Source organism: Amblyomma maculatum, chromosome 1, assembly GCF_055883805.1.
Source record: "Amblyomma maculatum isolate TAMU_Amacu chromosome 1, ASM5588380v1, whole genome shotgun sequence".
Lineage (NCBI taxonomy): Eukaryota > Metazoa > Arthropoda > Arachnida > Ixodida > Ixodidae > Amblyomma > Amblyomma maculatum.
Genome location: NC_139344.1, coordinates 184,535,505 through 184,552,235, shown reverse-complemented (window position 1 = coordinate 184,552,235; position 16,731 = coordinate 184,535,505). Strand labels below are relative to the sequence as shown.

General features: G+C 43.4%; 1 protein-coding gene across 3 annotated transcripts in view; it reads left to right on the top strand.

The window, feature by feature from the left end:
* The first annotated feature begins 5,731 nt into the window (after nt 1-5,731).
* Nucleotides 5,732-16,731, top strand: part of CkIIalpha (casein kinase II subunit alpha) — a 54,606-nt gene continuing 43,606 nt past the window's right edge. Inside the window, exons 1-2 of one of the 3 annotated variants that reach the window (XM_084589790.1) lie at nt 5,740-5,873; nt 7,114-7,160. Coding sequence is in view for 1 of the 3 variants with exons in the window: in XM_084589791.1 (XP_084445917.1) it covers nt 6,063-6,197 (135 nt within the window). In the remaining 2 variants the exon portion in view is untranslated. Of the gene's footprint in view, nt 6,198-7,113; nt 7,161-16,731 lie in introns of all 3 variants that reach the window. The other 2 variants (XM_084589789.1, XM_084589791.1) reach the window with 2 other exon arrangements.

The window sequence follows — 16,731 nt, the reverse complement described above, 5'->3', positions numbered from 1 at the left end:
CCATCTATTCAAAATACCCGGACCTACCATGAACGCCATTGAAATCATTCACCTAGTAGGCCATGCATGAAAAAAAAAATCCCTTATAGCTCGCACCACAAAACGAGGTCGAGGCAGTCGCCTTATGCTTCGGGCACTAACCTACCGTGAACTTAAAGAACAATCTTTTCTAGTGTGTTTTAAGAGAAGAAAGTTTTATTCACCCTGTACATACACAGAAAAACTTAGTGAGCTGAGGTTACTGATTTGAAAACGCTACGGTGCAAAGATGACAACAAAAACGAATAAGACACCATATGCGCACAACTTCCAACTATTTATTGGAAGAAAACACGAATATTCTACACCTGATGCCAGTGAAGTGCCGGAACTTTTTCAAAAATACTCGTATAATTCCACATCTTCAACACGACCATTAGCAACAAAATAACTCCTCAAGATATATTACTTCAGTTCTACATTTGCTACCGCACATACTTAGCACGCAACAGTGAAGTTAACAAAGCCAATACAATACAGCTAAGTTGCTTGTTGGGCGAGTTGGTTGGACAGTACGTTAAAACAGCGCTAGAAACAGGGACAGATAGAAAGACAAACACGCATTGCTATCTACCCGTGTTTCTAGCGCGCTAGTCAGACGCATCTGCGGTTCAACTTCGGCGCGCTGCATTCACCGTACAAGAGAGGTGGAAAGTTACTTACTGTTGAGAAATATGAGCTCCATATCACAGCACAGCAGTGGTTGTAAAATACAGCGCGGGAAAGCTGCAAAATCAGCGTAAATGTCCAAGCGCGGGAAACAAAGACAGCACACCGAACACACACCATCAAGCGAGAGCACGTTGAGCACCCGTTGAGCATGTCGAAAGACGAGGAAAGATGAGTTGAACGATTGGTGAGCGCGGGTAGCAAACAGTCGCTAGTGACTGCATTGCCAAATTGCTAATAAAGCAATGCCTGCCTACAAAACCCAACTATTACAAAAACAATTACGAGTTTATTTTATTTTGTTTTCAATTTAACCTTATGCTTTGCAAAGAAACAATAAAAATAAAACCTTAAATAATAAACCAATCTTGACAAATCCTAAATTGCATCGGCATCGAGCAGAGCGCCACCAAGCAGCAGGCTTCAGCGTGCGGAACGATGTTTGAGCGTACGATCGGCTCTCCTGCTGACTGTTCTCTTGCCCAAGCAACAAACATTCTTTGCTATGCATTTTCCGGCAGTGTGGTGATTTTCTCGTGCTCCCAAGCAAGCCAGAGTAGAAGCATGTCATTCGCGTGCCTCCCGTCTTCTTTCAGGACCCGTATGCTACCCCAGTGCGGCCGTACGAGCGGCAATACGGTGGTTTTCTGGTGTTGGCCAGGCAAGCTGGAATGAAGAGGCATTCGCAGCATAAAAAAGTGTTGTCATTCGCGTGCCTCCCCTCGTCTTTCAGGACCGGTGTGCAACCCAGTGCAGCCTTACGAGCGGTAGGTTAGCTGGACCGTAAATGACGGGGCTTTGGTTCCCGCTAGAACGAACCGCAGTTTCAAAGTTCGAGGTTATTTTAAAGCGGTCTCTTACCTTCTGTTTCTGATTATCAAATAATCAAGTTGAGACATTGCAGTAATGCAAAGCTGTCTAACAATTTATGTGCCGTAATTATTGCTTAATTCCGTGGCTGCAATAAACCATGCGTAGAAAATGTTCGCTTTGATTCGTGAACATTCTTTGAATAGGGATTCAACATTCTGAACAGGGGAAACATGGAGTATTTTTTTGTGGACTTTTAGAAGTTACTAAACCCTTTCTACAGCGTTTTGAATATTTGGGGGCTGGGATTTAAAAAATTCCTATGCAAAATCTACTGCCCCATTCGAGCTGAAATAACGTTCACAAAGTAGCAAAATATCGTCTACGTTATCTGATAAGTGATTCAACATCGGTACTTGCCCAGATTTTCCGAAATCGAGAAAAAACGGCTCTCGGCGGCGTGCACAATTTTCGCAGAAGAGAGTCGAAAAGCTGTTTTGACATGGTGCGTCATCTGTCGGGCAGCGAGGCAAGCGCGCCAACAGCCGGGATGGAGCTTGTCTCAATGCTCGACAGATGACGCATCATGTCAAAATAGCTTTTCGACTTTCTTCTGCGAAAATTGTGCACGCCACCGAGAGCAGTTTTTTCTCGATTTCGGAAAATCTAGGCAAGTACCGATGCTGAATAATTTATCAGATAACGTAGACTATATTTTGCTACTTTGTGAACGTTATTTCAGCTCGAATGGGGTAGTATATTTTGCATAGGATTTTTTTAAAATTACAGCCCCCAAATATTCAAGACCCTGTACAATAGTATTTGTGAAACGTTTCTGAATAAACATCGCTGAGATCTCGGTCTTTGGAAAAATATCTAATTGATGACTCCAAAAAAACATATATGAGACGTCTTTGAAAAGGCGTCTTAGTATAGACGTGCTAACGAAGTTTTCCAGGAAACTTCCTTCCGTCGACGTCTGCGAGAGGTTTTGTTCTAGAACAAGATATTTGTAGCCTTCCAGAGCTGTTTAAAGAAGTTTATTAGAAGTTATGTGTTTCGTGGGTTGTTTGGCCATCGTGTTTCATGAAGAAATGAACAGATGCCAGCACCGCCCTTCTTGTACTGTTCTGTTTTCTTTCCTTTGGTATTTTATTTTTTTGTAATATTTATTTATTCAGGCTAGGGCATGTCGTTTGCGTCCACCCGTTGTAAAGGGGCCGGTCAACAATACACCACCGCCATCATCATCATGTACTACCAGCGCACTTCGAGAAATGCATGAGCACGAATAAATTAGAATTGTCATCGGGGTCTGTGCGGGTGGCCGCTTGCTCGTATTCTCCTGTTCCATGCGGAAACCAAGCGTTATAGGAGGGTGGGCTGTATATGCACGTTGAGCCTCGCGAACACCTTGTAGCGCCCTTCTACGTTGCACCGCGGAGGTTTTAAGTTCGGCGATCAGAGCTGAAAGAAAAGAAGAATAACGTTCAGCTGCACGTGCTCTGCGCGCAAGCATGGCACGGGCAGCCCCGTTCTAAAGCCTGACACGTTGGTCTCTTGTTCTGCTTCTCCTCTGCGATTCCCGACGTGATTACGCCGGCCTAAGAAATGACCCTCCCCAACAACCTGTCGAGTTCAGGCGATCTCCCGCCTGACTTTACCTCGCGCCCAAGGGATCTCGCAGCCATCGTTCTGGCACAAGAACACGCAGGTATGTTTCGTCCAGTTGGGAATAATCTTCTATCCTCATCACATCACCTCTGAAACATCGCGGTTTCATCATTTCTTTTCCAGCCAGCAATTCGTCGTATGCCAGCATCCCAAGCAGGAAATTTTGGAACTCACTACGCTGTCGGATAGCGCACCTTGGCATCTGTTCACCAGTGAAGAACTTAATGATCGGCGTCTTTCCCTTCTCCTCATCAGTACGACGCACCTTGTGGGAAACAGCAACGTCGGCTGCAATGGTGCGTATGTCGGACTGCGTTCCCTTGTGGACACAGGGGCTGAGATCACGACCTACGCTCCGTGCGGCGATTTCTACATCCATCACTATGTACGGCTTGCGTTCTTGTACTCTCGACATTAGACTGCGGCGCATGTTGCGGTGCATTTTCGTGCTAGCCGACATAAAGCAGCCCATCCTCATTTCTGACTTTTTGACCCACTTCGACTTGGAGCATGCGCAGCATCGTCCCATCGACATCAAGATGCGCCTTTTCATTTTAGGCATGATGTCGCCTGTCGCTACTCCTGGGATCCGCACCCTGATTCAACCATGCCCGTACGCCAAGATCTCAGATTTATACGAAGCCCTACAATCTTAGACAGCCACAAAAAAAGCTTGACCCACCACACTGTCGTCACATGCTGTCCACCCGTCACAGCTCGTCCGCGTCTCCCCTTCGGTGAGCATTTGGCAATAGCTAAGCGGGAATTCGACCGCATGCTCCAGCTGGGCATATACCACTTTCGGTCGGCACCTTGTCTCGCGTCTCTATTTGATGTCCAAGAAAGAATCGGGCGACTGGCGGCCGTGCTGGAATCAGAGGCATTCACCAGGTCTTTAAAGGTCACCTTGGACAGTCTCAAACCCGCCTACATCGAGATTTCTCCCAAGGAGCTTCCCACAGATGTCGAAGGCCTATCCGCTGATGTGCCCGCCATCAAAGAAGCCTTAACAGTCCCTCCACAGAGTGTTCGTTTCGTCGTTCCTTTTGGGCGGGGGCTCTGCACCGCCCTCCTACGCTGTGTCGTGGATGTTTTAAGGTCGACGCTCACAGGCAGCCTTGGTGCCGGCTCAAAGAAAATAATGAAGTTGGGGCGCGTGTGCTACGTGCGCAAGCATGACCCAGACAAATCCGTTCTAGAAGCATGCCACGCTGGTCGCTTGTTCTTGTACTCCGCTTCTATTCCCTACAGCCTGAACGGGTCACCACCGTGCCTCGAGGAGGGAGCGGAAAGGAACGCCCAGCAAGCGAACTGCACACATCGCTAACGGGAGACAGACTGTCCCACTCCGCTCCAAGGGGGAAAACAGGTAGGAACCAACCTCTGGTACCTCTGGATTCTGAGCCAGGGGCTCTACTCCTAGGTCACGCAGGCACCCTCGTACGGCTTGGTTAAAGCGGGGTTTAATATTTATATGCCCGGGTGATCTGTTATATAACGTGGCACCTTGCGACCGTATGTTAATGAGTATTTGTGAGGCAATTAGGGGGTTATACCGTTAAGCAAGTAGCAGGCGCATATAAGCGAACGAATGAGGATCCGCAAGAGGAGCCACAGATTGGAGCCTTTAACGCTGTCGCTTCATGTCTGACTTTAAAGCGTTAACTGCATGCGGCAATAATTCGTTGATACACGTACTCCAAGCGATGACTGCGCCATAAGCTGTGGGCCGCCGAAGACTGCAGCTCATTGCGTCGCTCAGGCTCTGGGTTGGTAGAAAATTTCGTTCATCGCTGGGAAGCAGCTCATGAGGCAGCCAATCGCAGAAATATTTTGCGGGTACTTTCGTCTTGGCTTTGTTGCGAGCGAAGTTTGTTTTGCTAGCGTGGTTCAGCAAAGTGCCTTCAGACGCTCGTTTAGTCTGAACCACGCATGTGAATACATCGAGGTAGTTCAGTGATAGTTTGATATGATAATAATGGACAAGAAAGGATATTGAGGCTAGATATGGTCTAGCTGACACGAAGGAAGGAAGGCTAGTAGAGGTCTCACGTTAGCGATTGTGAGTGAGAAGACTTTATTTATACCGACATATGGACCTCGGGGCAGGGGCTCAGCCAGGGGGAGGGTATCCTTGCCGGCTTTCCTGCGCCGTGGCCGCAGAGAAGGTCTTGGAGTAAGCCTCCTCCTCCCGGCTTAGGACGATCTTTTGTTCATCCACATTTGGGCTGCGGATGTAGGACTCCCAGGCAATTTGATCAAGGGGATTAGTTTTTGAATTTGCGCTCAGTCAATTTGTATTTGCCGCGCCTGGTTGACTACCAGTGAAAATGGCAGCACCAGTAAGTTCGTAATTGCTTGTATTTACGCATTGTCCCTTTGGATCTCGTCAAAAGTAATTTGAGAAAGATGATCTGCAGCTGGTGTGGAAAAATAGAGGAATCAAATGACTCAAGACTGGTCACTTGCATTTACGTGCATTTACGGTTTGTTCAAACAACGATTAGGCGGCGCTTCGGGCCGTTTCATGTTCTTTGGCCTCGATTTGATCTCGGCGGGCTGTCCGCCATATTGCAATGCTGTGCGGCTTCCCATCGTCTTAACAGTCAATTTTACAAAGAAGTACTACTACTCCGTGCGCTGTTATGTCGTCGTACGCGAAACAGTTCACGCACTAGACGGTACGTTTTAGGTTTTATGTTCCGATGTGTCCTAGTCAACTGTTGTGAAGCGCAGCCCTCTGTGTAGATTATCGAATAAATCCAGATTTCGTAGTCCGGCGTCCGATGCCACACCAAAGCCGGTGTCCTGTGTGACGTCTTTAAAGTGCAAGGGCGACATTTTTACAGACATTCGGAAATATTCCTCGAATGGTCCGCGTGGCTCCAGTTCTCGCGTTGTCGCTGAGTGTGTATTTATGCGCTGAATTGGCGTTTTACGCCTCGCAAGTGTCGTCGAGGTGCCCAGGGACGCTGTCTAGAACCAGCCTTCTAGCCCTAACGTCCGTAAGTTAGCATGTGCTTTTTAGTCATTTTCTAAGCCTCGCTTAGCGGCGATTCATTCAGCGTTGTTAACCTTCACAGTCGGGGCTGAAGTGCATTAACTTTTGTTGTGGTTTTTTGCATGCGTTGTTTTTGTCTTGTGCTTATGTGAACGGACTTAGTTAAAAATGGCAGAGGTCAGTGTTGAGTAGTGTAGTTTTCTTTGTGTGTAAACGTCTAGCGTGAAATCAAGTTGATAAGTCACTGAAATCTGGTTATTAATTTGTTCAAAGCGCCGGTCTTTTAGTGAAAAAAAAAAAAAAAAACAAGGAAAAAAACTTGGGAGGTTATTTGGCCACGCATTGTGAGTGCCGGTTGTGGTGTCATTGGGTGCATTTCATGCCGGTTACGTTTTCAGATTTCCTTGCGTAAAATCAAGTTAAGTCACCGAAATCTGGTTATTAATTTGTTCATAGCGCCGGCCTCATAGTGAAAACAAAAAAAATTTGGTGGTTATTGTGCCACACATTGTGAGTGCCGGTTGTGGTGTCACTGTGCGCATTTCATGCCGATCACGTTTTCAGATTTCTCCCATCGAGAACAGCACTGATGTAGCGTTGAATCTACTACCAAATTTTGTTTCAGGTCTTTTTTTTTTTTCTTTTTGCTGTGCTCACCGTGGCACGCCGTTGTTGCTCAAAACTCCTTGCTTGATGTGCTCCATCGTTTACCGGCGTGCTCATTCACTGTAGTCCAGTGTGTAATCTAACAGTGATCTCCTCCCCGCCCCATCGGCATTTCAATTTTACCTTTGTTCTTGTGTGCCCAGCGTGCGTTGCATGCGGCTTAACTTGCAGAATTGTCTTCGCTGAACGATTTGCCATTATGAAACATGCTTGCTCAACACCCTTGCTTACCCTGCTTATTGTCTACCCTACAGGAACGCTTGCCCCAAGATCTCCACTAACCTGCTGCTTCTCCAGATTGGTATGTCTCGTTTGTGAATTGTGTTTATACTGTAGCATCTTGTTGCCTCATATTTAGTGCTCATGGAAGAAGGTAGCATAGCTTATTGCTGCCATCTCCCAGATAACTGACAGCTCTTGGGGCTAAGCTTTGGTACAAGCCTTGGTGACAAACAGGAAGCCTTGCTTGAGTCTTATGTTCATTGTTGGCATTGGAAGGTCACTGCTGTTTCCGTAATAATGATGAAGTCATTTGTTGAAACATTAATTGTTATAGCAGACTGGGAATGCACTCCTTTGTGTATGGTATGTGTCTAATGACCCTACTCACACAGCCACCTGTGTGGTGTGTGTGTGCATTGTTCTGGTACTTATTTCTGGTTTGCTGTTTGTTAGCACAGTGCTAAGCTCCTATTTTTGTTAAATGTGTTTTTCATACCACTTTTTCTTTTTTTTGCACAGCTGCTGTGTGGCTTTCATCACTTGGCAGTGTGGGTTAGCTTTGATACATTCTTTGCTAAGGTGCTGTGTGGGACATGTGATCTTGGTGGTGCCTCAAACACTGAAGAGTGCATACCACACAGTATCATTGGTCCATTTGGGAGGGATGGATGGGCAGGCTTCGTTCCATTCTTCAAGACTGATAATCTTCCCATCTAGTATTATTTCCTGTGTTATAAGTATACTTTTTGGTTATTTTGGCACCTGATTGTAGAAATAGAGATAATTTTTTTTTCCTGTTTACTAGCACTTAACACTTAGCACTAGCACTTTAAAAAAAAGTAGGGGTTTTTGAATGGTGTCATAAATCTTTTTTTTTTTTTACATAAGCTTGTTTGCTACGGGAATGTATGCATGGTAGCAAATTGTAGAGAAGGAAATTCTCTTCGCAATGGTATTAGTCACGATTAACATCTTTATTGCACAAGTGATGAAAAAAAAAATTATTGGAAAAGAAATTAAAATAAAAGAGTTAAAATAAAATTCATAAAAACAGCAAAATTTCTTCACACAAATAAAACAGAAATTGAGATATACGCTTTTTAAAACAGGGACCGAGGTAACAATGCTGCAAATTCTAGCTTTCTAAGTACAGTATTTCTCAAGTTAGGAAACACAATATTAGACCATATCATGCCACTGCGCGAAACAGTTCCTTGTTGCCGTGAAACAGGTTTGCTGCACATGTCTCACAGAAAACATTTGTTTTTTGTTCCACCTTTCTTTCTTCATAGCACAATTTTCAGTTCTTGTGCAAATCTATTTTTTGGGGCTTGTGCTGCAGCCCCTGAAGTTGATCATGAGGTGGAAACAGAGCGAGCATCGGGATCTCCAGGTTGTGGCTCACCAAATCCAAGCACTTGCTCGGCCAATTTTTTATATATATTTTTTTTCATCTCTTCTGGAGTGACATCTCGCCAAGATCAGTCTTTTTCGCCGTCGGAAGGTTTTTCCAAAATATGCATCCACGCATATTTGCTCGTGTTTATGCATATCTCCTTGATGATCTCCGTGGTGAAGTATAGCAGAAAGAAATAGATGGCTCTGCAGTAGCGCCGTGCGGTGCTGTGGCGCGCAATGCCGAAGTCGACCCTTGGCAGTCTCCTAGGAGAAAACAGGACTCTCTGCGCTGCAGGTGGCAAGTAGTCCCACCCGAATGACGTTGACACCCTGCAGATAACAGTTGTGACCTTCAGAACACTTCTACCCATCAGCGCGCAGTAAGAAACTGAACTTTTCGAAAGAGGAAACAAAGCTTACCGGAGCATGGCCGTTGACATTCCTGGTCGGTATGACGCAGTTTCGTTGTCAGTGCTGAAGTCTGAAGAGCTGAAGAGCTCAATTCATCTTCCGAGTCATCACTGTTGCTGTTAGCATCCACAGACGAGTCCTCAGATGCACCAGTATCCGTGGAAACTGGCCGCTTCCGAGTAGCAGCAGAGCGCGTCGATGCCGCTTTGCAAGCAAAGAGCGTTGGTTATGTCACTCTGAAACTACAAGAACGGACGCAACGCGACAAAAAAATAAAACTGAAAGCGAAAATGAAAAAAGGATTGTTCTATTACCCACTGAATGCCGCCACTTGTCAAAGAGGGCTTCGAAAGCGGGAAAATTCGAATCGTGAAACCATCGATAACGGGCTATCTATGGGAATAGGCGCGGACAGGAAAGCGTTAAGGCAGTTTGATTTGCCATTTGGGTTGGCACTGTCCTGCTTTCCTGTCAAGGAACTCCAGTGGCTTTCATAGTGCTTTGAAGATACCCGTGTTATACCAGTGTTTTAGCTGCTGCCTTTCTTTCATTCCTGGCGTGCATGCAGAAATGAGGATGGAGGTTCACAATCTAAAAAATAAAACGGTGATTCAATGAGTGACTGGCTCTGCAGTTAGTAAGTCTGCTATAAGGAATTTCAGTGTGACCAATTCCAAGACAGTTTGAGAGAGGAAAGTGAGTGGGGATTGAAGGGGTCGCATAAGGATATAAGTGTTCAAGGAACACGAAAGTATTGCAATGAATAAAGGTTTTTGCAGAACCTAATTTGAGAACCCGTTTAGGGGACCGGAGTGGGGGGCAACAGGGCTTTTGAGGGCTCGAAAAGCCTCAAAGAAATCAAGTTTGTGAAAATGACAATTTGAAAATGTATAGCCTACTCTTACATACTCTCCAATTTTCTCACTCCCTGGGTCGTTCACTCCAGCTTTTAGTGTGCAAACGAGCTGAATAACTGTTGTCTCTGTTTTATTAGAATAATTTTTTTTATTTTCCAGTTTACAAGGAGGATATTTTCGTGTCTAGAGAGATAATTCTGATGTCATCACAGTATACAATATTGGGAACCAGTTTCTCATTTGTGCTTAGAAATTTTTTTCTGCACTGTAAATTAAAAAGCTAGTCAAGCACTCCCTCTGCATTGAACTTCAACAAGTTATAAAGTAACTAATATCGACATAATCTAAAGAGTACTCACTGCACAGTATTTTTTGTACTGTATACAGCCTAGTCACATGTTAATGATAGTTTTCTATCATTGATTCTTTTTTGCAAAGTGAAAATGTCTAATATCAAAACTAATAACAGAAATGTGGTTGCATATTTGAAATGAACGTAAAGAACGCTGTACATTTTAATTGCATTTTTTTTTTTCAAATATAAATGAAGTACCAAGAGCCTTGTCCCTCTTGAACTAGTTCATGATGCGATGGCTGCATTAAACGTCAAATGAGCACCTGTGCTCTGTCATGAGTAGTTTCCAGCACTGTGGACCCTATGGTGATTTGGCCAGTTAGAACGGTGTACACTGAAAAATTCCATTTCTCTGTGCTTGTCATCCTACAACTGGTGGCTCCATCACTGAGAAAGAAAAAGCTTCATGCAGGAGACTAAACCATACTTTTGTTAAGGGGGCATGCGGGGCTAAAATCAGAATTTTCACCTGGAAAATGTGTTCATAAAAGTTTTGTTGTTTTGGATTGCGCATGTATTAAAGAAACTTGTCACCAAGTTTGGTGATCTGATCAGTAGAAAAATTTAAATTAATATTTTTGCGAGATGGATGCGCTCACCACCGACAGCGCATATGAACGTTGATTTCAAGACGCAGTTGCCTTCTCCACTTGTTTCTTGCTTGTTCTTCGTGCTCTCTAAACAAAAAAGATCTGCTATCAAAAGAATATGAGATAGCTAAAAAGGAACAGAAAGAATAGGCAGATTTTAGGCAACAGCAGATTGGCTGGTGAACTGAAATCGAAGCTTGGATTGACTAAAACGCAGCACATATCCTTCCAGTGCCGTTTTGCACCACGGGGAGGCTAGCTAACTAAAGTGCTCGACAAGCTGGAGATAGAATATGGAGCCTAGACGAAAAGGCCAAGGAAAGCATTTCACAAGCGCAGGCAAGGTCGTTAGACAGCTCTAAAGCTAAAAAAAAAAAAAAGACAACTCGAAGCAGTTGCTGCAGAGCAGCGTCGTGTTAAAAAAAGGATGGCACAATATATGCACTACTCTGATTCATTTATTTAGGCAATAAATTTGAATAGCATGTTCAGAAATTTTTGAACCCATTTTTCTCAGTTCGCGCTTAATGCAAGAGCGCAACCGTTAGAAAAGCTACAATTTCCAAACACTCTTGCCAAAGGCAGGTTTCAAAGTGGTTTCTGGACTAAAATTTTGTTGGTAACAAGATAAGGTACTTTTCGAATTCTTATTCTTGAAGAGAAAAAAGTATCAAATATATGTGACGTGTAATGACAACAGAAAAATGAAGTTCATTTTTAAAGTGCTCAGATCTTTAGAAAAATTTTAAGCTTCCCACAATTGCCCTTATCCTGCACAACAAACTACCTAGGAGCTATCTAAGCAGAAACTGTTAGTACATCTTCATTAGTTTTGAAATTATAGTTTTCCAAAGATGACACAATTATTTTTTGTGGCAGCTACAACTTTCTATTCTATTCGTGCTAAGGTGATGGAACAGAATATACTCTAATAGGAAGAAGATGAGCGATCCCTGAAAATTTTGTCGAAATTGGGACAAAAGTTCGAAGGTTGACCATTTAGCCCCGCATATTCCCTTAAGATTGGCTGACTGCAGATCCAGTGTTAGTGAATGGCAGTGCGCCACTTTGCAGCGCAGTTTTCGTAGACTCTCTGCTAACTTAACCAGTGAATGAAACGCTCACTGTCATTTCCTAGCAAAAACGCAGAACTTTTCAATTACAGCAACAATTGTTTGAAAAATGGTTCAGCACTGCTAAAGTATTTGAGTTTTTGTGCCTTGGCTGGATGAGAGAGCTGTAGGTGTAACAGTGCTGCAAGCTGCTTGTGAGATGAACTGTGCTGCTTGAGCTCTTGGAAACAGTGTGCCCGTCAAGGTGCTGGATCTGAATTATTTTGAGGAAAGCTTAATAATACATGATTCAGCACATTTCAATATCAGGGGGTTTCAAGCGCATTATGAACTATTGGTGCAGGCTACTGATGGAACCTTTGAAGATAATCCTCCTCTCCAAATAGCTTTTCTGATTGTGCTGTACTGTCTTGCTACTAAGCACGAGGCTTGAAGTTTTTATTGTTGGTGGAGTCTATAATAATTGCATTCAGATTCGATTCTTGTTTGGTGCATAGAACTGTCATGGAAATGAATTTAAGAACAGTCGACTGGACAAGTTTCATAAGGTCTGTGTTCATAAGCACTGTTAGTTTTTATTTTTCAGTGAATATTATTTGCTAGGGAGAATGTTTGGCTGATATCTGTGGCAACCTTTCACACGTCAGTCATGTCAGTGCACGTTAAAGAACCACAGGTGGTTGAAATTTACGGAGAAATTGACGCTGTCTCTTGTAGCCTAAGTCGCTTTTAGACGTTAAACCCCACAAGCCATAAGTCAATAGTAAGTTTAGCTTATCTTGAGTTGTCTTCTAGCAAGGGCAGTTTATGCACAAGTAATTAATGTACATTTAGCGATGTTTAAAAGAGTAATAATTGGTATATGAAATACTATTGTTGTAAAAGAAAGTAATGGGAGGTTTAGTGATCAAGCTATAAGATAAAAACAAAGCTTATGTATAAATCCTGGGTTGTGCAGAAACTGATCTAAAATAAATAAAACTGGGTACAACAGCTTGCATCAATGCGCACGTAGACTTTCTTCTTTTAGGCAAGTGTAACCACGCCTTTCTTTGTCGTCGCTTTCATTTGGCAAATGCTTTTTCTGATAGTGATAAATGCTCGTGTATTAGTTGCTTTTGATTGCCACAATGCTCAGTTCAATCATGGAACAGACTAATAATAGCAATTGCTTCATAGGAATGCTGTTTTCGATAGAAAAGAAAAATATTTGAGCCAATTTAGCTAAGTTGGCTAAATGTAATATATATGCACTAGAATGGAATGTAGGGTTTTGTTTTGCTTTTAGTTGGAGGCCAGGGTTTCAAGGTCAGGATACAGGCAAAGTGCAGCGAAATCTGTGATTTGAGGCCTTTTTCTGTTATGAAATTTTTGACCGCTCAACATGTAAGGGCAGTGCTCATAGCCTGAGTCACGTTGGGATGTTAAACCCCATTAACCTTAAACCATTTCACATGGATGCAAGTTGAAGACTAACAGTGTGCAACTCGACTGGCACAGGAGGTGAGTGGTTGCAGTGGCAGTGTAGTGCTCTTGGGCAGTGGCTAGTTAAACTTTGTTCATGCTGCTGTAGGATCGAAACCTGGCTGTAGCCATATTTAGTTTATTTCTTTCAAGATCAGAGGGACCAAAATAGTCTCAGTGGGCTTTTGGTGGAGTGGAAGCCTTCCAGGTAGTGCTCTAAAACTGACTTAGCCCGAACCAAGGTCTTATATTGCTGAAATTCAGGAGCAAGATGGTAGCAATAGAAATGCCACTACAGAACTGCTGTACTAGCTGGGCCATTACATTTCTGTCACTCTAATTGCATGATTTCGAGGTCTTGCTCGGTCACAGACGTCAGTATACTTACATGCCACGTAAATTCTTTTAGCCAACTAAAGGCTGTAGTAAGGTGATGACAGCCTGTCAGCAGAAGTAATTAGCTAGTAGACTCTAAGGCAGAGCATCTTAGTGTGCTCCGTATGTCTGTCTAAAGTAGCAGAGCAGTGCCTCAAAACACACTTCAGTGCTTGGTCCAACGGTCTTGGCTGGCTTGCTCTCCTGTTCTGCACTTTGTCAATTCTCTCTTCTGAATGATCGCAACTTTTTCTCAATAGCCAGCAGCAGCAAGCCATAGTATACATCTGAAGGATTCTGATCTTTTTCAGTTAAAACGGATTTAAAAAGAAAGTTTTCTATTTTAACTGTGAAAAGTGCAACCTTTAGGTATAAGGTCACTGTTGGATGGTACAACTTTGGGGTGTTAGATCTTTTTTTAGTTCGAGAACAATACTTAACAGGGTAAATTGGGAAACCGCAATATATCCGGAAAGCCTCGACCTTTCACGTTCCCAGGAAAAAAGAAGGAAAAATCTGTGTGAGCAAATTCAAACCCAGGACTTCCTCATGGGAAGCGAGTACGGAACCTCATGGCTATGGCTGCAGCTGATTACCGTGCATGTGTAACTGTTGCTCACTCGCGCTGTGCTTGTCATCTTCATTAACTTCCATTCGTGCGCAGCAGATCAAACGCACTGAACCCCAAAAGTTTATAGTGTGCTGTCACTAAGACTCCCTCATACTGATTTCACTATTTTTGCCTGAAGCCTGACCTTGAAGCCCTAGATCCAGAAGCAAAATTAAACGCGACATGCTTTTGCACATACTTGACAAGTTGGCCAGCTTAGCTAAATCAGCTGGAATTTTTTTAAATATGTGGTTTCATGCCTGCAAAGTTAACAGCTTGTTGGAAAGGTTTACTCTTGTACTCTTGCTGTGGTTAATATATTTGTGGTATACCATTGTTTTTGTAACTAGGTTACCTATAAAAGGTTTCTGGTGGCTGATTGATTTGCTGAAGGCTGTTATCTGATTTTGTGCTTATATTTTTAAATGTAGTAATGATAGATTTCTCTGCAGGGCATTATGATGGCATGATAAAAGGGACGACCAACCAAAACTGGTTGCAAGATTACTGTGGAAATAAAAAGATCTTGTCTCGTAGTGCAAACATTAAAAACTTAAGTGTCAAAGAAGTGAGGATTTGTAATTTGAATTTGGCATTGACAATTGTAAAACAAATCTCGCAATGAAACTGTGCTATTGTTTTTGTATTCTGCCACTACTCGGTAAATTAAGTGCCTTGTATTTCTACTTTCAGTCATTTGCTTCAAGGTTTGTCCTTTGTGTTCTCTACTGTGCTTTCGATCAAAATCAATGCACCCTTCAAATAACTGATGAAAGTGCTTTAATCTTTTTTTTTCATGTATGACACTGCAGTGTATTTAATTCTTTGTTGAAGTGATAACCACTGTGCACTAAAACTAGGCTTGTGCGATTATTAAAAATTTTTGAATACTGTATCAAATAGTCCATGTTCAAAAATATTCTAAACGAATCAAATACAATCTTATGTGTTAGTTCTCAGATAAGACATGATTTGAATCATGTACGGCATAGTTTTTTTTCTTTGATAGCTGTTTAAAAAATTAGTATGCCCTTGGGTGTTAGAGGGCATGTTGTCACATTTGGTCTGTGCGTTGAGAGCTGCGTTAGGGTCCATTCGTGCAGCGGCGTTCATGATGCTGAAACATACTGGGTGATGCAGCAAGGTTCAGCGATGTCCAGCAAACCCCAGCTGCCTCCTTGCCTTACGGCCGCCCTTGTAACTGTCGTCCCTCTCGACTGAGATGTGGTGCTACCTTGTTCACTGTCATCAGCAACGATAGGTCATTTTTCAGGGTATATGACATAATATTCTAATGCGAAAAATTCTTATGAGAATGAGTCAAATGTGAAAGCTTTGCATGGAGCATATAATTTTTAAAATGCGGTCCTGGCTACCACTCGCGACTTGTTGGGACAACACATCCCCATGCGCAAACCTCCTATGTGGCACATCGTATGGGCTTGCTATTTGTACACCCTTAATTAAAACTTTCTGTAGAGGAGAGAGAGAAAACTTTATTTGCCAGCGTTGGATGGTTTTTGCCTTGGGTCGCATTCAGCTGCTCCAGGTGGCTGGCAGTTTAAGTCTGTCAGCGACCTCTTGCACTCTTGCCGAGGTCCGGGACTGGACATCCGGGTCCCGGCTGGCGAGAACAGCTTCCCAGGCTTCCAACGAGGGAGATGGTACTAGATCTGTACATTGCTCTAGTACATATAGTCTGATTATTTGCCCATGTACACAACACAGCACACCTCACTGCATAATTGAGAAAAAGACTCCCATAAAATTAATGCATGCCGAAATCTAAAAGCAAAAATTGCAGCAGGGCAGATGTAATGTATCATTTCTGGGAGCAGAAAGACAGTCGATGACATATCCGTCCTAGTAACGCGTTCATCCTTCCTCTGCAGCCACTTATTGGAGTTGGAAATGCTGAAATGAAAATGCACATGCTGGGCCACCGCTAACACTATTCAGGTTCCCAGTTACTTTGCCCTTCATTCACAGTTATGAATTAGATTACAAGCAGCCGATGCCCATGTAGTGGCACCTTGCAGGAGGTGCCTCGGCAACTCACACAGGTGCCAACACTTGCACGCATATGCTCCTCCTTGATCTCGAACCAGATGAGTCATTGCTGGATGGCAGAGTGGGGCAGTTTAGCCTGCTCTGGCTGTCCCCAATAGTATATTTCAGCTGTGGAGGTCTAGCATTACTTCATCACTGCCATCGTTTGGGGAGTCCAGTGAGTCCAGCAATTAATGCCAGGATCGCTTTTTATTGCTGAGATTGAGCCATGCACAGGGTGATATATTTATGTGCAAAGTGTTGGCCTAGCTCACAATCTCGTATTTTATAGTTCCATCTGGCAGAAGGTAATTTTATTCCAATACCTCTTGGGTGGTTCAATACCTGTCTGTATTCTGACATTTCCTACCTTCGCTGATAACCTCGTGTTTGGCCCTCTAAGGTTCCTGGTAGCTGCTGAAAATGGGCATTGAACAGCCCTGTTATGTTCTTGGTGCTTGCTACTTG